Genomic DNA, 26,427 nt, shown 5'->3' with positions numbered 1-26,427 from the left:
TCAACCAATCAACTTCTTAGTTTATCATTTGATGATTTAGACAGTCATTTACTAGTTTGCTAATTAACTGAAAAATTCGACAGATGGACTGTGATTTCAATGTGTTTATTGACTTCTACAAATCTAATATAACTGATAGATTTCATAGCTGAAAAATATTTAAACCAAAGCACAAGATATATCTTCAATAACATTCACGTTCATATATAGGAGGTACGTATGCAAAGCTTATATGGTCAATAAAGTATCATTTGGTGCAACTTTTGCTAAGTTTATTTTCTTGGTGAATTATTGCGATTTATCAAGTTACACAAATATGTGGGCTATCTTTACAATGAATTGAGAATTAATTTCTATTAGGTGTCCTGTGCTTTTACAGTTTCTACGGCAACATCTTCACCTCGGATTCTTCAGCCTTCTGTCAAATTTCTATCTCCACATTTTTTGTCCTCATAGCGGTTCCTCAAACAAAAATTAAAATCCAAAATTCTGGCTTCCGATATTTATTATTTCGCAATCTTTTGCGGTCTCCGATCAGCACTGACGAAATGTTTACATAAAAGATGAAGGCATTCCTATGGCTTCATGCATTTTATTCATACCTCACCGAATCGCGCAAGCGTTAACATTTTTTAGACTAACTGGAATTTTGTTTGGTTAAGTGAAATAACAGGAATAGATTTTGCAAGTTATAAGATAACATTATGAAATAGTGTATGACGTTATTGTTTTAGATAATTAACAACACCTGTTTATTGGTAAGGAAGGGACAAGCTAAAATAAACTCTGGAATATCTTTCAACAAAAATTCAATCAGATTGATGATTTTTTAGTCATCAAATTTTGAGCAAGGTACAACACCATATTTGAAAATTATTCTTTTAACGATACTGGAATATATGCTCTGATGTAGCTAGATATGATGCATAAATAAAATGTATCAAGAATCACTTTTATTACACATTTCTAGTTTAACATTATTTTAAACAGTTAAGTGTTTAACTAGTTTCAACTTACAAAAAGGAAATGTTCTTGAAATATCTTTTATCATTTCTAATTTAAGTTCTTGGTGAAACTCGGCATATATTGTTATTGTATTTACCCAAAATCGTATAAAAAATTAAAGTCAGGGAGCGTCCATTAATCACGTAATCGATTTGTTAAGTATTTTTAGACCCCCCCCTCCCCTTTGGTGGTAATATTCAAAATTACACCCCCTCCCCCACAAACACCTCGTGTATTTTTATTTACGAAAAAAAATTGTAAAGTTTTTAATTTTTTTGAAAATGTTGTGATTATAAAAAACACTGTAAATAAACTTGTATTGTAAATAATCTTGTATTTTGCCAGATCTATTCATCAACAGAGTTGGAATAACTATATATTTAATTAATCTCTTGTAAAATAGCTTTTTTAAATTAATTTATTTTTTTATTTATTATTTTTATTTAAGAGTAAAGGTTCAATTAGTCTGTTTCACCCCACCCTGGTGTAAGCTTTTATAAAGGTTATATAAAAAAACTGTCAAATCTAACTCAAAATTAACAATACATCTTGTAAAACAGTTAAATAACTTAAACTTGAAACTTTTATTATTGTCTGGTAAACTAAAGAACAGTGCTCAAAAAAAAACTAGCAACGAAAGAATATACTTTTATTATAAATTTTCCAACATTGCCGTTTATCTCCCGATAACGTAAGAATCAAGGTGATGGCTGCATTATGCATCTTTTTTCCTCTTCTTTCAAATATTGTTATTAAAAAATTCTTAACTTGACTTGTTTTTAAGATATTGGCGGTGTACCTTTTTATCTGCGGACCTTTAAGCCTCGTTTTGCTTTATATATACATAACAATGTGAATGAAGTTTCATCAAATTCGCAAAATCTCTTCTATTCTATATTCTTCTGTTACATTCGGTATATTCCAAAATTATATAATTAGTAATTGATTGAGTATATAATTAGTAAGTTAATTTAAAAATGATTTAGTTTAATTATTAATCTCACTAAATTATTTTTAAATTAAAAAAATGTTTTTGAATAGAATGAAATTTTATAAAAATGTAGTATATGTAAAATCTGGTCGATTTACGATTTATATCTAGTCACGAATGAATATACAGAATTACGAGTACGTATAAGTTTTATTTCAAATATTCATTATTAAATCTAATCAAACGCCTTTGGGATCGTTCAAGTATTACGTAAACAAATTTATTACAATTATTTACCCCCCCCCCCACCACCATCACCCCTTGTTAGCAAAAGTAAGCAAAGCTCTTACCCCCTACCCCATGCTTACGTAAACATTTTGCAATTATTGTAAAAAATAAAAATACTACCTATGACGTAATCATCATCCAGACTATCGTGCCCTCCATGTCAACCCAAAATAAGCAAATCAACAACCCTCCCGCGCCCCTATAGTGCTTACGTAATACTTGAACGGCCCCTTTGTTTCAAAGCCTTGATCTTCTACACAAGTACCAAACAATTTCTCTTATTTAATTATTACCAAAAGTTATAAATAACTGAAGAAACTGATCCCAAATCGTAGTTCGTCTGAAGCAACAAGCAGAAAAAGGGGGACCTCTGATTTTGACCATCTGACACATGTATCGCGTCGGTCGCGTTTGCAGATGTTAAGTTCAAGGGTGACTTGTGCTAGGTGCCACAGCCACACTATACCATACACCGATTCATTCAAAATAGAATACGCTCGCGTACGTACTATATACAGCACCTTTACTACGAATCACTAGTGCTGGGAAATAGAAGAAATTAATATGATACAGAGAAGGATAATCGATATACTGAACAGAAATGTTGATCAATCTATGTATTGATGTATAAATACTGCCTGGTATTAAAGTTAATTTTAATTGTCTTTATAAAACCTTACATATGGGTGGGGTAAAAATGATCAACTGAACCTTTACCCTGGCAAATGTGTAAATAATAAAAATGGCAAATAAAACGCAAATTATGTTTTTTTTTTAATTTTACTTTTAATAGCAATCAGAATACATGACGATTCTATGAGCTATATTTGGCTTACGTCATTCACTCGCATACAAAATTACCCCCCGCTCTTCCCCACCAACATTACGTGTATTTTTATTTCCGTGAAAAAACTGTAATTTTTTTATTTTTTTTTAAATGTTTGAACTTAAAAAAAAATAGTTAAAAAATGAATACACGTGATATCTTACTATACCTCTCCATCTCCCACGTGATATTTCGTGATTTTTTGTCAAACCCCCCCTCCCTCTAAAAACCTCATGGATTAATGGACCTTTGTGCTCCGCTTATATACATTTAGCATTTTTCTTTCACACAATTTATAAATAATTATCAATTCCTTGGTACGGTATATAATCACTTAAATCAAAATTCAAAAATAAATCTTTTTTTTATTTTAAGTAACGGTTGTAGGCTGATATCTCGGTTTACTCAAATTTTATTCCATAAGTTTCAACATTTATGACCATAATAATCAATTTCCTTTGAGTTTCACTTGAAAATACTTTCTTACTGTCATTCAATTTAATAATATATAAATAAATAAAATTCAAATAAATTAACTTTTAGTAAATAAATAAATTTTCAAAAACAAATAACAAGTTAGATAAGTAAGTATTAATATTTGCTTGTCTGTTTTTAATGACTTGGAGTTAAAAATTAGATTAAAATAAAAAATTATGTATTAGTTGTACAATTATCTAATTAGGATAAGGCGGGACACAAAGGTCCAATTTGACTTTGAGTAATTTTATTGTGAAAACAAATCTAATTATATCAAAACAAATAACATATCAAACAAACATCTATCTGACTATGTTCAGTAAAACTTCCAGCTAATTTATGATTGTAGACATGTGTTTTCTGTTGATTTAAAAAAAAATGGTTTAACCGTAGTAAGGTGTTTTTTTTACCCCAATAAAATGGGACGGCCAAGAGGCAAACAGATCCAATGATTATTTTTATAATCATATATTTTTATTTGCGGGCTTTTTAGACATGCTTTACTCTATTATTAATTTACAATTTGATTTGATTTGATAGATGAAAGACATGGCATTAAAATTTATATTTATTATTAGATATTACACAGGTCAACAAAGAAAATGGTACAAACGATTTTAATGCTGTTTTTAAGTATATTTGGGGAGCTGATTTCAAAAATGACATTGGCTTTTTTCTATGAGCTTTAGGTTTCAAGATATGATATATAAGGAATGAAAGTACAAAATAGTAATACAATTCAGAATATTATTTTAATGAGATATGCCTACTCGTATATACAAACTTACAAGACCCATTTGTCCTTAGTTTTGGGACGTTAGTTGACACTGTGAAAAGTTCTTTTCCGTGACGACCTAGAATGGACCTGGTTCGGCAACTTCTTTCCAAGTTCCAAACTAGAGCTGATACAAAAAAATGTTTTGCAGATTTGAAATCAGCGCAAATACTATAAGAATCAGCTCTAACATTTGATGCACCAAACAAAAAAAAATGTAGGCCTGTGTTATTAATAGATATAGACATCATATCTGTATTTTTAAATTAAATATAAATTTTTGTTAAGATCCGGAAGTACAATATTACAATTTTTTTCAGATTTGGAAGTACTGTAACACTTGTACTTGTGATGATTTGTCAATAACAACGCGGTTTTTTAAATTGGATCAATTTTATAACCAAACATTAATTTCGAAGTTTGTATAAAATTTGGATCGATTACCTTGTCTTTTACCCCACTATTTCCATATTTCCCCGTGCTAAACGTTGCACATTGCTTGCAGAGCAGCGCTTCAAATGGGTATTTTGATTCGTTGATCTTCGAAGGCAATAGGCGCGGGACCCTTTGTCACCTGGCCGAACGGCGAATGTATTTACAGTATAGAAATCTTGAGTGGTAAATTATAAATAGAACACACATGCAGTTATATACATATGCTGTTGTATTCTTAAAGATTATGATCTTAAACTGCGTCTAATAATCATATTTCGGTTACGTTAAATACGGTCTTAGGAAATTGGAGGTTATTGATTTCTTTGTGTTTATCAGATGCAGAAAGATTATGTTTCGCGGTTGAGGTTGAGGATTGTTATTTTTCCGTTAAAAACTGCTCAGGGATAGGCGATTTAAATATGCAATAAAGCAATATACTGAACCACTTTTTATAGACCTATAATATTTTAAGGTATTCGTTTTGACTGTCAAAATTATCAGCATGCGAAATTTCATCAATATCTCAGAAGAGTAGACTTGAGGTGTCTTAATAAGCCTAAACTCATACTTTAATTCATTAGATAAAAAAATAGTTTTTTGAAGAAATTCGAATGCTTGGAATAAGAGAAAACCCATGATTTATATCAAGCTCGAATCAAGCTCATACATGGACAAATATTTACTAACAATAAGACAAAAAACCCACATCTATGCATTTATTTAGTAAATACGATATAATTTTTTACGCGTGTAAGTGTTTACAGTAAATATTTTTCGGACTGATACGAGTTGATTTGAATCAACTATAACTTGCTTTGAATCAGGTTGATATGAATGATTCCAATCACTTGATTCGATTTGGAACTCAATATTTATATATAATTATCACTACGATTATAAATATATACTTTTTATTTGTATAGTCTTGGAAATGTATAATTGAGTACATTGAATTAATTAATTGATAAAAATTCGAAAAAAAAATAAAATTTATTTGAATACAGCAAGTTTATTGCCAATTATTTATCCATTTATAGAGTTGGTATTAATCACAGTTTACATTTTTATCATAATAAATATTAATTTAATATATTACAATTATATTCTGTACAATCGTTATATTTAAACAAAAAAACATATTATAAAGTATCCACTATACTAAAGATAATTTTAATAATTCAAATTTTTGAAAATGAGTATCTAGTGGAAACTTCTCGGTATCAAAACTTCAATAAAATTGCCAATTGCCGAATAAGTATATATTTTGCGGCTTGCTTCTAATGGCACCATGGTGTTCAAGGAAACCTTGAAGTACATTTGAATTAAGTATCATGATAAAATTTTTCATATTTTTTAAATGAGATAAAACATGTATATGAAAATTACACCTATCGTACATTTCATAGTATTTCATTTAACGATCTGGGTTTTTGCTGAAATCTTAATGGACTACTCCTTTCATTACATTACCTATATAAAACAAAACGAATACAACCTCGGAAGCTGCAACTATTACCTTAAATATGCTGCATCAGTTCATAAACTTCATAACTAATCGCATTGATAAATACAAAAAGGCAGAAAAAATCGGAAACGATAATTTCAATCGACTCCCCAGACTGCGTCTTTGAATACAGCTTCACTTTCTCCATCCATAGGGCACGCGCGACAGATGTTTGTGACTGATGTACCGTACAATAACATCAAATAGCGGCAAATGCACGTTATCTGACAAAAACACACCTACCCATATTATTAATACGGAACTCACAATCGAAATCAGATGTCTATGAAATATAACTTCCCGATAAAGGTGCAAAAATCGAACGGTGTTTTTGCACAAATCAGATTCGAGGCACTCTATTGAAATGCTGCGCAATTGTACTTATGGATATAAGTAACATTATTACACTATCTTTAGCAATAACATTGATATTAACATTAGGGTAGGGCGAGGCACAAAGGTCCAATTTGACTTTGAGCAATTCTATTTTGAAAATCAATTATATCACAACAAATAACACATATCAAACAACTATCTCACTATGTTCAGTTCAATTCCCAGCTCAATTCATCATTGTAGAAATGCGTCCTTTTTACTCCATAGGCCACAATGAGACAGCAAGGAGACAAACAGATTTTATGTTTTTTTTTAATATTAAATTCAGTTTGCTAATGAGACAGATTTTTACGCAGATAACGATGTATATAACATGGATATGGTATTTTGTCAGAAATAATCATCAGCAGAGTTGCATTAACTAATTATTTAACTTATCTCTTGTAAAATGAGATTTGTCAGTGTGAAGGTTCAGGTGGTATTTTTTTAATCCACCCAAATATATTTTGTCGGAAATAATCATCAGCAGAGTTGATATAACTAATTATTTAACTTATCTCTTGTAAAATGAGATTTGTCAGTATGAAGGTTCAGGTTGTACTTTTCCCACCCAAATATAGCTTTTATAGAGGTTATATATAAAAAAACTGTTGAATCTATCTTAAAAATAGCAATATAAATTATAAAACATTTAATTAAAGTAGGCTTGAAGGCATTGAATTTATATAATGGTCTCGTAAACTAAACAACAGTGCTCACAACCAAGAAAACTAACAACGAAAGAAAATACTTTTGTTATGAACTTTTTAATATTGTCGTTTATCTCCCGATAGCGACATCGTAAGTATCAAGTCATAATAGCTTGTTGTACATCTTTTTCCCGCTACTTTCAAATATTGTTGTTAAAAAATTATTAACTTTACTTGTTTTTTAAAAGTATCGGCGATGAACCCGATGATGCGCCCCGCTCTACCCTAAAGCAATTCATTGTGTATTTATTTTTTAAATAAATAAAGTTTACCAGTTACGAATGCATCTGCTTAATAATTTATTTTCAATCAAATATCCGTAGATATTTTTATTTAAATGTTTGTTCAATATAGGGCTGTCTATCATTCCAACCCAAGTTTTCAACTTTGTTTTGCTTCTATAATATTCTAATAAAATTTAGTTATCAACTATAACAGGTAATCTTATATATAAAAATGAATCGCAAAATGTGTTGGTAAGCGCATAACTCAACAACGCCTGTACCAATTTGGCCAATTATTTTTTTAAAATGTTCGTTGAAGTCCAAGGATGGTTCTTACGTCGAGAAAAATCGAATAATTGCCGGGAAAGCCCTAAAAACAGCCCTTTTCTTTTTCTCATACAAACGTTTTCTAACTAAAATGTAGAATCAATTTGAGATTTATTGCTATTATATAAAGTTCATATTAAATTACAAGCACTCACTGTAAACTCCTTCTAAACGATTATTCGCATTTTGTTAAATCGTAAACAAATGAAAACTGTCATCTGCCAAAAATTTCAATTTACTTATGAATTATTATTTTTTAGGTCAACGGTAAAGACGGACATGGGTACAAGACAACGTCTGTCTGATCATCTAGTAATTAATAAATTTATTGTATTTCAGTACATTTTATAAAACTTGCAGATCAAGAGATGAAGAAAATCTAGTTTGATTCAACCCTTTTGAAAATAAATCATCACATTAACATGAGGACATCGCAAGGTTAATTGTGATGCATTCAAGCTAAACCTTGGAATATTTCTATAGAATTCTGATAGTTATAGATCAGAAATGTAAAATCTATCACATTAAGTATGAAATATGATAACGACTCTATAAGCATAAATTTTCTTCGCTATATTTATTGATAGTGATTCATCGGACGCGTTGACAATGCCGGATGTTGAAGTCTGCAGATTGTTATTGCACTGTAAATATATATACATTTAAATATTATATTTATATATATATATATATATATATATATATATATATATATATATATATCTAATAGGTGCATTTATAAACGTTCATAAAACCTGCTGTACACACCCTAATCGTATGCGATTATATAAATACATAAAACTACCTATACTTATGCCCATAGGACAAATATATGTACATAAAAATCTGTTACTCTGATATATCGGAAACTGTATTTACGTCGCGACATTTATCATTGGTCCGGAATATACAAATTAGACAGGGCGCTGGTGAACTAATTACTAATGTTCCAAAAATTTCATTTGTATTAACACTTCTGACGTATTTTTAATAGTACCTACATGATATCTTATTTTGTAGAGAATAATAATTATAAATAAGATATATCACAGAGAATTTCTGCATTTCTTTTTTTCACAAAAAAAATATTAGCAAATTTTAGAGTTTGTTTGTAATAACAGAAGTGTAAGTAATGTTGAGTGACAGTAGTAATAGCCCGGTCAATTTAAACCTAAAATCAGCGTGAAGGTTACTATAGTTCATAATAGGCTGTAGCTTGGCAAAATTGTTTAAAATACAATTATAAAAGAAATCTCAAAAGTACTCATCGATCTGATGCGAGCTAAAAAATGGCACAAGGTCAAAGGTGAAAAAAATGACCCTTTTGCAAATTTTAGCTAAATTTTCAGTTTTATCGCAAAATTACTTGAGACAATATTGTAGAGCATAGGATTATATACAGAAAACACATATTACTTTTTTTTGCTCAGGACCACCGTTTTAAAGATATATCACTTTGAAAAGTACATTTTAACGCCACCTACGAGGTGGTATGCTTAGCTCGTTTTTTTACGTGGTTTTCTCAGTATGCCTATTTCACGGGTCTGTTGTGATTTTATTTGTTAAGGAACTGTTGCAAAGTGATATTTGTGAATTTGGGTTGGTAAAAATAAAGGCGGTCCTTACCAAGTTCTTATTGGCCAATTAGAAAATTGATGTTTAAGTTATAATTAAATTTTATAATGGTGTTATTTCTTAATTGCTCATTAGCCTATTAGCTATCTGACTATTACCCTGGTACCATTTCGAATTGAAGAAAAGCAACGGTAAGGTACCTACCACCGATATACCGCGATCGACGTACAGCTGTCTTTTGGTCTAGTAGTAGAGGTACCATATTGACGAGTACGTACGCACCCTGAGTTAGAAGTTGTCTTCAGGGTGAGGGCCTTGGGTTAAAATATTAATAAAATTAAAAAATAACAAAACGTATTTTTCATCTAATTATTACAATAAATTTCATCCAATTATTACAATAAAATTTGGTTGTTGTAATTATAATTAAAATTGCAATCATTTTGGGTCTTGATTTGTCTTACTTTCAGTACCAGTACAAAAAAAAATCACAAAGAATAAATAATTGTTGCTATTAGAATTTAAGTAATATTTATATAACGAAAATATATAAAAGAAAAATTACAAACAAAAATAGTCTTAAAACAAAACGTAATATTATTGCTAATTACCAATGTTGATAAAATTATTGTCAAAAAATAAAAAAAAATCAAAAGTACAAAATTGTATTAGAATCTTTGCTTGTTTTACAAATTCAAAAGTGTCATTATACGTGCTTTTTTTGTTTTTCTACTTCCTATCCAACTACGCACACAATGACAATATGTGTTGCCACATTACTCCCCGATAAACCGCTTGATAAAATATAGTTTATTTTTCAAGATATAAAATTTTGTTTAGTGGCTCTTCTAAATCTCGATCACCAATGCTTTAACTTTAAACCTTGTGGTACATATTGGATTATACTTGCACATGTATATATGAAGTACCCTAGACCGAACATCAGGAAAAAAATTGATCATCTGCTCTCATTGATAGAAGCGTTCTGCACCGGGATTTTTCTGACTATTATGGGCGGGTTCATACATTCAAATTTTATAAAATAAAAAGCACCGTTTTTTCAGCAGAGATAAGATTAGGCAGTACTCAAAATTATTCTTAAGAATTGCCATTAACTCTTTCTTAAGACTGATAAAGGGCGAAGAGTTGATGGGTTAATTGATATATAAATTCTAGGTAAATTAATTCTTATGCTTTATTATTTTCTTTTTAGTATTTAATTTGATTCGTATTCTTAATGACTACTAATTTATAACTTATAATCATGTTCCCATTCCGGTTAATTTATACTGGTAGCGCACGCATTGAAATTAATTTAAAAATCGAGAAAGAAATGTAAGAAGTAGAAATTCTACTTTTAAAGACTTAGATGATTATCAATTAACCAAACGTGCGTGTAGTCTATAATAAAATTTAAGTGCTTATAATATGTTATACTAATTATTATCAATAAAAATGCACATTAGCACCTATGGTTAAGTCAAAAAATATGCTACCAGTGGCGGGTAAAAAAATGAAATTAAATTCAAAAACGAATTTTTATACTAGGGAAAATATTTTTCATGTATTTTTAATATAAAAATAAACACGATTCGATTATAATAAGGTTATAATTTAGCATTTATTATAAAAAAGAAGAATGTTGATTAGGTAGATCTTTAGAATTAATTGTTTCAAAAAAAATTTATTATTTTTATTTTTTACTTTAATCAACTACATGAGTATTTAATATATTTCATATATTGTAATGGTCACACTTAAAATATCGATTTTATTAGCAAATCTGCGAACCTCTTAGAGCTTTTTCTTGAAAAGCTTGTTCTTCCATGATATAATATGGCAAAACCCTTTTTCAGAAATATTTCTTTATTTAAACGTTATAATTTTTATGTACATAGAAGGTACTTTTTAATTTACTATATATAAAATAAAATAATATAGAGTGCAAATTGATCTATTCATATGGTTGAATCTTTGTCTCCTAATTTCGACCAGTAGAATTTCAATCTCAATATTATTCACTACGCCGATGAAATCTACTTTTTACATATAATTTATAGTGACTTGCCATGTTACTGATTCTCATAACTAATGCCCTTAATGAACTTATAATTAGAAACTGTTTATCGCATTGCTAGTACAATCGGCTATAAAGCAAATTCATATTTCCCGCGACTATAAATCACGAGGTCTTTATAATTCATATAACAAGTTGTGTGGCGCTCGCCGTTCCAAATATTGTAATTAATTATTTCTACACTGAGATTTTAATACATACTTACATTATGTATGAGTAATAATATATTTTTGAGTGCTAAATTTTAAAGAATAATTTTGTTCGATTTATTATTTTGTTTCATTTCTTATATAATTATTATTACTATTAAAAAAATTTAAAAAAAACTTAATGCATATTGTCTAACAAGATGACCAACGGATATTATTGCTAATGTTTATAATAGTCTTACAGTAACTTCAGTATAACGAAAAAGATATATAATTTTTTTAAATCGCATTCAATAGACTCAATCTTAAAGAACATTCTAGAAATAGATTGACTATAAATTACCAGTTGGTTAATAAATTACTATGTACTAAAAAAAGAGAATTTAAAACCATTGGAATCTTATTACAAAATTAAGAAATAATAAACATTAATCCGATATGATTGAATGATGTAAAAAAACATTCAAATTGTAATGATTGGGAGAAGAGGTAATTAGTTTTTGGCAAGGGCAGGTCCAGCCATTTCGAAGATACAGAGCTAAATGTGCAAAAAATTGCAGTATTTAAAAGAACTACTTGTAAGTGCCTGATTTGAATGGTTCAAAGAACTTTCTGCTTGTTTCAACAAAATAATTACTTTTGAAAAAAAAATTGTTTCAAATTTTTATTTTTTTTTTCGAAATTTTTTATTTTTTTTTTATCGAAAATAATTCAAATTTTAATTTTAATTTTGTTCCAATATACTTCAAACAAACAATTTCAACTATGCAATTTAGTTTATATAATTCTTATAAATATTAGACAATGTTACAATATTTATAATAATCTGTTTGAAAACATTTAATATTCCTCGAACATTTCGTTACGTTACGGGAAGTTCCAGCAATTTGCCTTAAGGCACGATGCCATACACCAATAGTTTTTAATATTGATGTATATATGTATTTAACTGAAATGGTTAAACGTGTATGTCCAATAGTAAATAATTCGTATTTGCATTTCTATTTGAATTACAGCGCTTGAATTATTTGAGAAATAATCAACGTTGTTTAAAATAATGCTTTGAAATATTTTGATTCGGAATATTTGATCCAAATTAAAATATTATTAAAATTTTTAATCATTGAATATGCTTTTTAATCATTTATTCATTGAACTTAAAAGCTTATTTTTACAAATATTTGTTAAAGAGCAATGAGCTTTTATAAGTGAGTCACAATAGGTACTTCTTGAAAATTGCCAGAATAATTGCATTAATATATTTTTTAGCTATTACTAGACATTAGCAAAGCTTACATTCATTTATTTTAAATCCTGAAGCAAAAATAATGTTGAAAAATTTTATTGATTTCCCGTATAAATTTATACGCCTCTAAATATATTTTATTAAAAGGTAAAAAATGTGAAAACAGCGGTCGGAGAGCTTTTGGATTCATTACCCAAAAATATTTTTGTATAAGATGATATAACTCTATGACAAAAACAAAATTGCTTCTTTCTAGCAATTTTAATAATTAAAACAAAATTAAATTTTAATTAAAATAATACCGAAGCTGATTGAGTGTATGGACTACTACATAGCAAATACAGTAAATGTTAATTTAAAATATATTCTTTTTACCCCAAAAAATCTATTTTCATCCATTTAGAGTAGTTTTTGGGGACCGCTGATCTAAATTATCTATTGTATAAAAATTTTATTAGTTTTGTGGGATATGGTAATATTTTAATTCACAACAGTCAGTCACTTTGAAAATATTTATGCGGTCAAAATTTGTCAAAAATAAAATTTCATAAAAGCGGTAATAAAATGACGTTAAGCCAATGTCGTAGAAGAAATATTCAACTAAGTTAAATTTCGAGAAATATTCAACATTTTTTTTACAAAAATAGAAATATTTACAATAGTGCTAATTTAACCTTTGTCGTAGAAAATATTCTTCATAATGTTTTTTTTGTAAACTGTTATTATATAAAAATTATTAAAATTATTTAGTAATTAAAAAAAAATTAATTTAAACAATTTTTAATCATTGCATATTTAAATAATATTTAATATCAATGACATTATGTACGACTTAATATTTAATAAGTTTTTTATCAGTTTTTAATATATGGTATTTTTTATATATATTATTTATACATATAAAATTTGAAAAATATGCAGTCGAAATATACAGCTTGTTTCAAATTATACCGAGATTCACGTAATACACCAATTTATAACAAATGTCCTTTGAATATATTATAATTGACGAAGTCCAAATCCACTCAATTTTCCCCTATATCACCTTTCTTTTCTCTAAAACCAGTACGGTACGCACCATTACCGGTACCGTACCGCACTCACTGATTCCTCCTGAGCATCGCGATCTCTTCGGAGCACCTGTTGGTCCCCACTCTCGAATAACTGTTTTATCTCGGGCTCCACCTCTTTGGGGCCCGCATTGGCCTAAAACTCAGGTACTCCGTCCCCGGGATTGGTCGCTCGGCACGTGCTCGACTCATTCATGCCAGGTGTCTCCAGTCGACCGACTGGTGGGGATGGAGTATATTTGAGCAGGGACAGACAGAGCATTAAGATCATTCCGAATTCGGCTTCTGAAGAGCGAGGGTGTATATGGAAATTATTTATTTTGTGCCAACAGACTTTATTTTTTATTGTTTTGTTTATGTGCAGTGCATCTAAACAAACTTGTGTGCCATATGTGTTAATGTGCAAAAACGACGAGATTGGATTTTTAATTATTTGTGAAATTTGTTATTGAAGTGGTGTAAATGTTGCTCGAGAATAACACGAAAATGTCTGGAGATATTGTGCAGAAAAATTATAGCAATTGTCCGTTGAAAAAACGGCCAATTATGTACCAGCAGGAAGAAATTTGGACTGAAGCCAAATCAGGTAATTATCATATGATTGCATTTTTACTATTGTATTATTTTTTCAATTTTTAAATATTTTGCACATACGATTTTATTTCTTCATTTGTATCAAGTTCAACTTTATTTGCTTTTAGAATTTCATTATCAATTTTTATAAGTGCAAAACAAACAAAAAGTACTTCACCGTGAGACATTTTCCGCTTTCCTCCACTTATCTTACCAGTTTTATCCAAATCCTGATAAAAAGATAATCGTTTTACCTTCATGGTTTAGCATTCTAAAAAACTGTTTGCTATAAGACTTTTCTAATGTAAACGAATCGATGATAAATTTTATGAATTTCAATATCAAGGCCAAAAGTAAATAATTGGTATTTGCATTTATATTTGAATTATGCTTGGTGATTTGAGAAATATTCAACATTTTTTATAACAATAGTATTTGAATTATTTTGTTTCGGAGTGTTTGATAAAACTGAAGAAATATTTACGATAGTGCTAATTTAACTTTTGTCGTAGAAAATATTTTCATAATGTATTTTTTGCAATTCGTTATATTATATTAATATTATTAAAATTATAATTTAGTAATTTAATTTTTAATTTAAACTATTTTTATTTATTGAATACATAAAAAAATATTTAATTTTAATGACATTATGTATGGCCTAATACTTAATCAGTTTTTAATATATATTATTTTTTGTAAATGTGGCAAAATCTCAAATAATTTTACGACGTTTTATATTTGCAATGCGATATTTATTGTATGTTTTAATGTTACAAAATCTAATCAATTTTATCTTTTTATTACAGATGTTGAAGACAATACCGAACCTGAGAATCTCAGTACAAAGCCTGAGGATTTATCCCGAACAGGAAAATATCCAACCAAACCAGTGCCTGTACGTGAAGCGCCTTCTTATTACTACCCGCCTGTTCATCACCGACCCTTAGAACCATTGAACTTCAACACACCTTTGGATATCTACCCACCTCAATGGCAATGGAACTTGCTTCCACAATACCCCAACTATCTACCTTTACACTATGAAGGATATCCAGCCGAATTCCCACCATCACCGGCCAGATCCAGCGAACAATTGTCACCGTACACAACCCGTGAAAGTTCGTGTTCTCCTCCTGGTGCAATTTATGTTAAACAACCCAAAGTCAGATACTCACCTTACCAAGAAGTGCCTGTATCACCTGCATCCCTGTCACCGACTTCATCAATATCCTCACACTCACCTCAACCAGCAATGATTCCTCAAGATTTGACCTCAACAGTGCAGAGGAAGAAGAAACAAAATCCAGCAAATGAAACTGCTAGATACCAATGTCCGGATTGTGGAAAATCTTACTCCACGTACTCCGGTTTATCGAAACATCAGCAGTTCCATTGCGCTGCATCAGAAACCAGCCAAGCCAAGAAATCTTTCTCCTGCAAATATTGCGACAAAGAATACGTTTCATTAGGTGCCTTAAAAATGCACATCAGAACACACACGTTGCCTTGCAAGTGCCATTTGTGCGGTAAAGCTTTTTCAAGACCATGGTTGCTCCAAGGACATATCAGGACACATACTGGTGAAAAACCTTTCAGTTGCCAACATTGCCACAGAGCTTTTGCTGATAGAAGTAACTTGAGGGCGCATTTGCAAACTCATTCAGATGTTAAGAAATACCATTGTACATCTTGCAGCAAAACGTTCTCGAGGATGTCCTTGTTGAGCAAACATATAGATGGAGGATGTCCTGGAAATGGACACATGAAAGATATGTTGCAAGAACATATACGAACCAATTATGTTGAAGATCTTAAATTAAATATTAAAAGTGAAGGATATTAAAGGACTGGAATCCACATTACGGGTATATTGTGTCGAGCTTTTATAACCGATTGCTAACTACGATGAAATAAAATGATATTGAAATTGAAATTAATTAATAATTCCTAATTTTACCAATCGGTTATAGAAGCTATTCGCAATTTATTCCTTAAGTACAAAACTGAATCTCAACCACCTATGTATATATGTAATTATACCCTTTGTATATAAAAACATTGTTTGTGTGAATGTATGTTTGTTTATATTCTGTGTGTGAATGAAAAACGATGCTTAATTTATTTTTCTGACAAATGTATTACTAGTCATAGCATTTAAATAAGTATTATAATTTTTATACGAAAACTTCAAACACATGCCATCTCAAGGTGCCTTATATTGTAATAAAAATACTTAATATATTTTATATGAAATTTTTACTATACCACCTAAATATATAATGTACAATTATAATATATATTGATAAGATAATTATGAGAAAGATGAAATAGCTATATGTTTCGAGAAATCTATTGAAAATAAATGAATTTTATATTAATGACTCTATTTTTATTTCTTGCATATTTGAACTTTTACTTTTGCAGGGACTATTAATATATTTATGGACGGATAATAACTTTCAATCTTTAGTTACAATTTAGTTTTATGTAATGGCTTTCTAAGTTTTTTGATGATATTAAAACATTATTACATTTTAAAGCTACATAAATAAGTTACCTATAATTTTTTGTTCGATATCGTATCAAATATTTTTATTTTGTTTTGTGATAAAAATTTATCTTACAGAAGACATTATTTATTTTATTTGTATTAATTATAGTTAGCGTTGCTTTATGAAAGAAATTACATAAAAACAAGTCAATTTTTTTAAAAAGAAAAACAATAAATTATCAGTAGCACTATTGAGTTTTTTGGCATTACTACTTGCCGTTGTATATATTACAACTAGTCCCAAAGGGGTAAGATGTAATACTGCACTTTTTCTAGAAAATGAGTAATTGTGAAATACTAAACAATAGTTAAGGAATTGTTTTTACTTGCATTTGGTTGAGGAATAGTTAAACATATATCTAGCTTTATTTTGTAGAAATATAATCAGTGGATCTAACAAGATATATTAATTTGAAAAAAAAATTGATACAATCAGCTTCTAGCTCGCCTATATTAGTTTCGCTTATGAAACTATTTATTATCGGGTATTTTAAATATTTTACTTCTATGCTATTATATTCGTTTTTTAATTCGGTAGATAAAATTATCATTATTATAATTATAATTGAACTTCTCTTAATAATTTTGTGAACGCGTTTACGACTTATTTATATGTCCTGCTGAATACCATTAAATATGGGTACTTAATGCAATTGTAGTTTGTTAATATATTATAAGCATTCTCTAAAATGTAACGGTAGGAATTTTTAATGCAACATTATTATTCAGATCATTTTTAGATTCATTTAACATCCAAATCATATCAACCTGACCCGCTCTCATATATCACGACGAAATGATCAACGGAAAAAATAAACCGGATTTGATAGAGAAGGCTCTAGTAGCCTGATTATTGGATAACTTATTCACTAGATATTTTAATTATTAATTAAATAATCATATTTTTTTAAAAATCATCACGAGCATAATTATTAATTTCCATAATACTACAGTTGACTAATGAGATAACAAAATTTTCTAAAACAATAGAGAGACAAGATATTTTATATTGATGTTATACTTGTTTTTTGATATTATTTTGCTCAAAAATGAAAAGTGAATATAATTTTGAGCTTTTAAAATATTTGGCGTAAATTATCACCAAAAGAATATTTGTGACAAATTCAAATCGAAAAACGTAATTTTTGACGAAGATAAAAATTTATAAGAATGGACCATATATCAAGAAAGTCTTAAAATGTATTCACAAAATAAAAATAATTTTGCATTTACGGATGTAAGACTACACTAACAATATGCACTAAATTAGTATGTCTAGGTTATTACATTTGTAATTTATTGAATTAGCAGAGGAGATTTATACATTGGTCATTATAACTTTTCTGATTATGATCTATTTTTGGAACCTAATCTAATACATTTAGTAGTTTTTATAGATTATACAACTATTTAAAATCAGTACAAGTTATTCTTCATATTTAATATTGATTTTTAATTTAAATTACTAAATGATTTTTGTTTAAACGATACTTTAGTACACATTATAATTTTTTCGTTCTGTTTTTTAAATAATTTGAACTTTCAGTAAACTAGCCACCCAATCGTTTAATGCACCTGAATTTATAGTAGGTATATAAAAATAGTGATCTTGAGTAGAGATCATCCTTTCAGTGTACTATGATTTCTTTAAATTTACATTGTTTTTTTTTATTTAATCAACTTAGTTGCTACCATATAGGGATTTTCTCCATAATTATTTTCTGATTTTTTTACTAATTTGATTTATCCATATTGCCATTCAATACATTATATCCTTCATCAAATTCAAATAAGTACATTCTTTCTTTCGGTAGATACAAATTTCGTGTTCAACTACAAATTTTGGAAAATGAAAATGAAAATTTTGACTCAGAAAAAATGGATGTGTGTGTATGTGTGGAGACAATTTTTCATCGACGATTCTGGGCGTACGGATTAAACGATTTGAATTGTTCAAATGTTTCAATTTAGATTTGTTTTTGAAGAAGACATGTCCAGCGCCTTCAGATATATGGAGCAAAAATAGCTAAAAATGTCAGTTTTTATGAGAACGGATCAACCGATTTGAATGATCCAAAAACATTTCGATTCGTAATGATCAAGAGAGTGGTGGTTAAATTTTGGCAAAGGCAGGTCTAGCCGCTTCGGAGATACAGGGCTAAAAGTGCAAAAAATAACAGATTTAAAACATTCTTGTGCTTGTGCCGACGAAACGATTTCTTTTGAGGAAAGAATTTTTTTTGTGATTTTCTTTTTTAAATTTAAACAATTTTTTTTTAAATTCAAAAAATGTTTCAGATTTTAATTCTAATTCTAACAAAAGTTCTTAACATCACTTTTATACTGCAAAAAATAATTTTAACTTTGCAATCCAGTTTATATTAATAATTATAAATATTAGTCAATATTCTTCATTTTAAATTCGATTGATCAATAAGAATAATGAAAGTTACATTATTTCTAGTAATCTTTTTGAAAACATTGAATATTCCTCGAATATTTCATTAAGGCAAGGAAGTTCCAGCAATTTGTCTCAAGGCACGATGCCATACTATTTTATTATTATCTATTTAGTTCATTAATTCTAATAACCATATCATAAATATAAAACAGTATAAACCCACCTTTGTATTAATCTTTTACTTTCAAATTTTGTGATAACTAGCTACTTTTTCTTCTGTCCTGATATTGTTCTGTTTCTGGTCCCAGCTACCCGTCTATTCAATACACTATTTTCTACACAAGTAGTCCAAATCAGTACAGTTCATTCTTTCTTCGGATAGATACAAAATTCGTGCGATCTCACAAAAGCCATCCGTGATGTATAGTCTGACCTGGGGCCATATCACTCAATACTTGAATACTCTGCCCGATACGATGCTGATGAATCTGTCTAACGTATAATTTTCTTTTCGTGTTTATATTATCGACGTGTATCGGTTAGGTATCGGTACTCTGAAAACTATTTTTTTTTCGGTACAGATCACTTTGTGTGGGTACATGTTGATCTTCTATGCAAATGCAATACGGTACTTCTTTAATGATGCGAACTAATGATATCTGTAACGTTGTTCGAATTGTTGTCAGCTTTTGGAGGTTCAGATTTGCAATCAGGCATTTTTGATTCACTCAATAGATCCAGAGTTCAATCATATAATATTAGATTTGAACATTAGCAATATTGACTTCCGAATAAAGATAGCAAGATATGCCAAGTTCAAATAACCTGATGAGGTATAACCTACTGATGTGCCAAGTTGAAATAACCTGATGAGGCATCTTAAGGCAAATTGCTGCAACGACCCGTACCATTTTTTTTTTAAGATTAACATTTTTTAAAAAAGTTTACTCTGAAAAAAATAGATTTTTCAGAAACTATAAATTTTTGACAAATATATACTTATTTTTGAAAAAAAGACTTTGAAAAAAAATTATTTTGAAATATACTGGAAATTCTGAACTTTTTTTCAAAGACTGATTTAACTGCATAGAAACGAAATATCGAAAAACGTAACCGCCGCATCGCCGTCTAACGGTTGATCATTGATACGGAACCCCTAGTGTAAACAAAATTTATACTTATTGTTAAAATCTTCATAAAATATCTGATAATTTGATGTACATATGCCTAATGATCATTTTTGACCGCCAAATTGCATTTTTTTACCTTTTTTACTAGATCTCCGAAACCGCTACACCTGCCTTCATGAAAATTTGATCAGTTGTTCATCTTATTAATACAAGTAAAATGTTTTTTGAATTATTTAAATCGGATACTCCGTTCTCTTAAAAACTGAGTTACCGTTTTTGGCACTTTTTGCCTCATATCCTTCGGAACGGATAGACCTGCCTTCGCCAAAAACTAATCAGAACGTCTCCTTATCAATACGAATCGAATGTTTATTGAATTCAAATCGCTTTATCAGTGTTCCCAAAATCGTCGACGAAAATTTGTATCCGCACAGACGTACATACATGCACACACACACACGTACACACACACATACATCAATTTTTTCTAAGGTATGCCAAAATGTTCAAAAAGTTTTGAAACGTAAAGGTATATAAAAATTTTCATTTTCGATTTTTTATTTCGATTAATATAACTTGCCCTACGGGAAGTTAATTAGCAGTTTTACAGAAATTCTAATAAAAAATAACACCAAACAGAGATAAACAAAAGGTTGTGTTGCCTACATTTGAAAACGTGAAAAAAATTAAAGAATAATTAGAACACTGTACTATATTCGATTTATTATAGCAAATCTAAAAATTCGTACTCATATACTACACACTTATTCTTTAAAATTTATTATATGAGATTGTCTTTGATACTAGTTTTCCCACATTTTCCATATTTTTATAATTGCCAATCAACAATTCTAGAGTTTAATATGCCTGAACATTAAATGGAAAGAATAAAAATTAGATAATCTTATTTGATTCATTTCAAATGTCTTCTACCTCTATAATCAGATTTTTATTCGTTCTACATAGAATATTGATTATTTTAAAATTTAATATAACCTTATTCAAATAGAGTAACTAATAACACATATGAACAAAAAGCAATAAGAACAAGAACTGTTATTTAGAAATAATTTTAATTTAATGCCACTATTTGGCTCTAAAAATATAAATCGGGATAGATCACTCTATTTTGAGCTAATTTTTTATTTGACCATTTTTCTAAAAATTGATTTAATTATATGATAATAAAAATATCTTACTAAGCTTTAATAAATTTACTAAAAAATGAAAACATATAATACTATCAATGTAAAAATGTGTAGCATAAATGACAATAATATATTGAAGAAACAAATATCTGCACAAATCATTCTTTGATTACATTAAATTCATTAAAGCTTTAAAAAGTAAGAATCAAAAAAATTACCATAATTCATTGTTAATTTTATTCAATTAAATTAAATGCTACCATATAAATTTTTCATAAATTCTATTCTAATATAATATAATTAATTTAATTAATTGAAATTAAAATTTGTTTCAGGTAAGTTTTTTTAGTTACAATTATATTATTATATAAAATATTAAATGAAAAAAGTTATATATATATGTATATATATATTACTCTATATTTTGCATTTACTATTATAATATAATATTTATACCTTTTATAGTATCCATCAATTTGAATCAACATTGTATGTGCTATTATGCTTCGTTTAAAAAGAATAATTAAAATAAATAATTATTGTAAAATTATGAAAAAAATATCTCAATATTTTCTGTATCAGTTCAATGTATTAAAAGCATATCTGTTCGTACCTTCATCATCTATTTTTACACCTATCCAAAATTAAATTATAACTAGCTATTCTGGTAGAATTTTTATCTACTAACCCATTAATAAAGTAAAGTAATTAACCCATTTTAAATTAGTTTCAAATATAAAATAATGTAAAAATTCTTTGATCAACTATATTATTTATTTACTCAATTTTTATTATTTTTTCCAGATTCTTCAATAATATTTATGACCTGGTTATTGGAAAATAAGACGAGGCCGTAGCAGTCAAGGTAAGGAAATTTTTCATAATATCAAAATTTGTCTGTTTCTTTGACGTTAGGAAATGATTAAATCTCAATTTACGAGTATGAAATTCCAAGTTGTGATCTTTATGAACTATGCATTCGTATTATTTTAGTGTTATATTGTGCAAGGTAGATTTGGAGATATATCAGTTTTGGTCAGGTATTTGGAACTATACTATAATAATAATATTTTCGCGTTAACTCCAATGTATTTTTGTCAATTGTGAATTGACAACTTTCATGGACATATTTGTTTAAAAGAGTATGGATTTTATTGTCACAATTGATAGGTTTTCATGTATGTTGAACCTAACTACAAATTTTACATTAATTTTTACTGATTACGACTTGTGTGTGCACCATTATTTTATAATTTTGTTTATTCCTACTCCTTTCAAATATCATTAAAATATTTAACAATGTCCAATAATACCCAAAATTTTCTTCCAATGGAGAAGAATGCTAGCAAGTGTAAAATAAAAAATGTATATATAACGATCTGTTGCAAATCTCTGTATTTCACCTCTAGAAAGTTCATTCAAATATCGCGTAAGAGATCTATCCGAATTCGAATTCGAAAAACCAAAAATTGATTTCGTGATCTGTCAGTGCCTAATCTCTCTATGCCTCGAATCTTTCTCTTTAGCCACGATAAATGATACAGATTATATATTATATAGTACAGTGAAAGTTATTTAGCGATAATACCTGGATAATGGGATAGCTGATGGCGATTTTATGTAATATATTTTTATTTATTATTGTAATAATGCTGTAAAGATTTAGATAAAATAATTGAATAAGTTGTTAATATGGAATCATTGCTTGTAGCCACTTTTAATTATTAATTGTTCTATTGTTATTTTGATTGTTCTATTGGTTGCAGTTTGCATTAGTTTTAAAAAAATTACTTCCTTATATTAAAATGGTAGTTTTACTGTTAGGCATGATCATTAAAGAAAATTTACTTTAGTCACTGACATAACATATATTGCTTAAATAGTGTACTTTGATGGGTATAGAAATATGTAAATTAATAGATAGATATTTCTATGTTTTAGAAAATGTATGAAAAATATATCATTAACAAAACTATACAAAATGTCATGAAATGAATATTTTGTTTCTCTAAACTCATGGCCTTTTTTATTTCCACATGGGTAATAATGTTGTTAATAAAGAGCTCTATTAAATATTTTATAATTATTTGGTTTTATAATCATTTGGAAAATGGTTTATTCATATATTTTAAGACAATTTTGGTAAATCTATAAATTATTAATACAGCATGTATGTATTAATTAATATTTTAGTGATATCAATACTATATTAATTAATTTATTTACTTTATTTTATCACCTGTGTAGTACTATTAGAAATGAAAATGGTAGGCTATGAAGTAAATTAATTTTTATATTGATAATTTTATATTTTCTAATTATTTAGATGTATTTATTGAGATTTTTTCAAGATGTTATATTAACTTCAACAACTACTCGGATTATGTTAAAATTAGAAAAAAAATTAAATGGTTTATTTATATATTTTAGGACAATTTCAGTACATCTATAAATTCATACTACATGTATGTATTAATTAATATTTTATTGATAACAAATGATCAATCAATACTATATTAATTAATATATTTACTTTATCACCGATGTAATACTAATGCCATATAAATGAAAATGGTAGGCTATGAAGTAAATTAATTTTTATATTGTTAAGGAAAATATAGTAATTAAATAATATCAATATTTCTGATATATAACATCATTTTATACTATGTTTTACTCATTCTGGTTTAAATGACATTTTTATTTATAAAAACAATTTATTATAAAATAAATTAGAAAATATTTGATTTGAATAATAATAATAATAAAATTAATATTTACTCAAAACATATTATCATAAATTTGATTTGAATAATATTTTATATTAATATTTACACAGTCATACTTTTTGCTCAAAGTAACAAAAAATACACAGCAACTATTTCCACACAGCTAAGTAATTTTCATTACTATTTTCAGCAAATTAGTCACTTTTTTATTCAGAAATCATTTCTAGATAACTAAATAAGAAATTATTTTTTAGCGAAATCTTTAGCAAACTTTTTTTTAATATTTGTGAATTAGACATAATAATGTGTACCTAATAATGTTATATATTCACAAAATTATATATATTTCGGTTTATTTTCCACCAGATCTCTGTCTTTTTAGTAACTGCGGGCGTATGTAAGATATATCATAAGTTTCGCATGTCATAAATACATTCTCGATTTAATATGTTACACAGAGAGATTAGTAATTGATTTATTGTTACTAATTGGAGACATAGCAATATGCTTAATTTCCTGTATGGAAATTTTTATTTGCAAATATTTATATTGTTATAATGCCGTATCAGTCATTAATATAATTCGTGTTGATAGTTCTGGTCGTAAAATGAGAAAAAAAGGTTGCTTTATGATATATAGGTTTCAGGAAATGAAGACCGAAAAACTACATATCTAAATATAAAATAGGTCTAATAATAATAATTAAGTTTTGTAAAAAATACTTCTAAGATTTTTTCGTAATATTGTATAATAATATTTCATTTTGCTCTTATTTATGTTGCAAAATAACGTTTTTAAATCGAATTCACAATATGTACTAAACTATAAGATTTTCAAATATTTGCTAGTTAATTTTTGTAAAATTTATTGTTCATTACTTATTATATTATAATTCCAATAAATTCGCTAAGTAAAAACTTAAAAGCAACATATCATAGAAAAAGAGATTTTCTTCTAAATTGGAGGATAACATTTTACATAAGGTCCTAATATCCTAACAAAGTTTGCAAAAAAAATTATGAATTAGTTGAGTGTTAGCATTTTATCAAAGGTGGTGTGATTTTCGGTCTTTTCAGATATTCTTAATTTCTCAATCTATTGATTTAAAAACAATAAAGTATGAAAGATAAACAAAGTTCTATATATTATGTCGCCCCAAGAACAGAACCTTGCGTAACACCTATGCGTATATGAAATTTACATATATATCATTTTGATTTTTTTAAATGTTGCTTCATATATACTGTTTATTATATATGTATATATATATGTTATATATATATATATATATATACATACATATATATATATATATATCTTTATTTTATACGTACAAATTGCTGCAATATATACATGAATAATGAGGATTTTACATATTAAATTTTATTAACCATCTTAATGCAATTTAAAGAGTTTAATGAAAGAAACTAACTCATTTTTTTGTCTATTATCCTACATGCGCCGTCGACATATTTATTATTTTATATGATATATTTCTGATAATAAATAACATTGAAAACTTTCCACTTTAGAGCCGCGAAGAATGAAAAAATTGATCATCGTAAAAGCGAAATATCGAGGCTCAGTCAGATTATTCACGCTTTGTAAATTCATTACCTGTATGAAAGGAGACCCCAACAGGTGCCATAAAAGTCGTAAAAAAATTCTTCGAGATATGTTATATATATTAGACATATAGGCTGATGGTTAATTTTGATTCAAATATGCTTGGTAAAGGATATTGTTTGATGTCAACAGAAATTAAGTGATATACTTTTTCTTAAAAAAATAAGGCATATAATTGGCATGCAACTAAAAACTATTGTTAATAATGTCATTGCTAGAATAAATTTAATATGTATGAATAAAGATTCAAAAGAGAAATGTAGGAAATGTAG

General features: G+C 27.9%; 2 protein-coding genes across 2 annotated transcripts in view; both read left to right on the top strand.

Annotated features, from left to right (window-relative positions):
* LOC113373899 overlaps positions 1-26,427 on the top strand; it is a 407,940-nt gene that overhangs the window by 106,053 nt on the left and 275,460 nt on the right. The window contains exon 2 of the mRNA XM_026614164.1: positions 22,605-22,665. The gene's annotated coding sequence lies outside the window, so the exon portion shown is untranslated. The remainder of the gene's footprint in view (positions 1-22,604; positions 22,666-26,427) is intronic.
* Positions 14,395-16,413, top strand: LOC113373900 (zinc finger protein SNAI2). Its single transcript, XM_026614165.1, has 2 exons — positions 14,395-14,580; positions 15,377-16,413. Exons 1-2 carry the CDS (start codon positions 14,457-14,459, stop codon positions 16,411-16,413), a joined length of 1,161 nt encoding a protein of 386 aa, XP_026469950.1. The 5' UTR covers positions 14,395-14,456.

Source organism: Ctenocephalides felis, unplaced genomic scaffold (genome assembly GCF_003426905.1).
Source record: "Ctenocephalides felis isolate EL2017-DRISC unplaced genomic scaffold, ASM342690v1 CF-g0.4_SCAFFOLD_01604, whole genome shotgun sequence".
NCBI lineage: Eukaryota > Metazoa > Arthropoda > Insecta > Siphonaptera > Pulicidae > Ctenocephalides > Ctenocephalides felis.
This window is presented reverse-complemented; position numbering and strand designations above follow the sequence as displayed.

Coding starts and splice junctions, on each gene's coding strand:
- LOC113373900 (XM_026614165.1), top strand. CDS start 14,457: ATGTTGCTCGAGAATAACACGAAAATGTCTGGAGATATTGTGCAGAAA. Junction 14,581..15,376: donor TTGGACTGAAGCCAAATCAG/GTAATTATCATA, acceptor TTTTTATTACAG/ATGTTGAAGACAATACCGAA.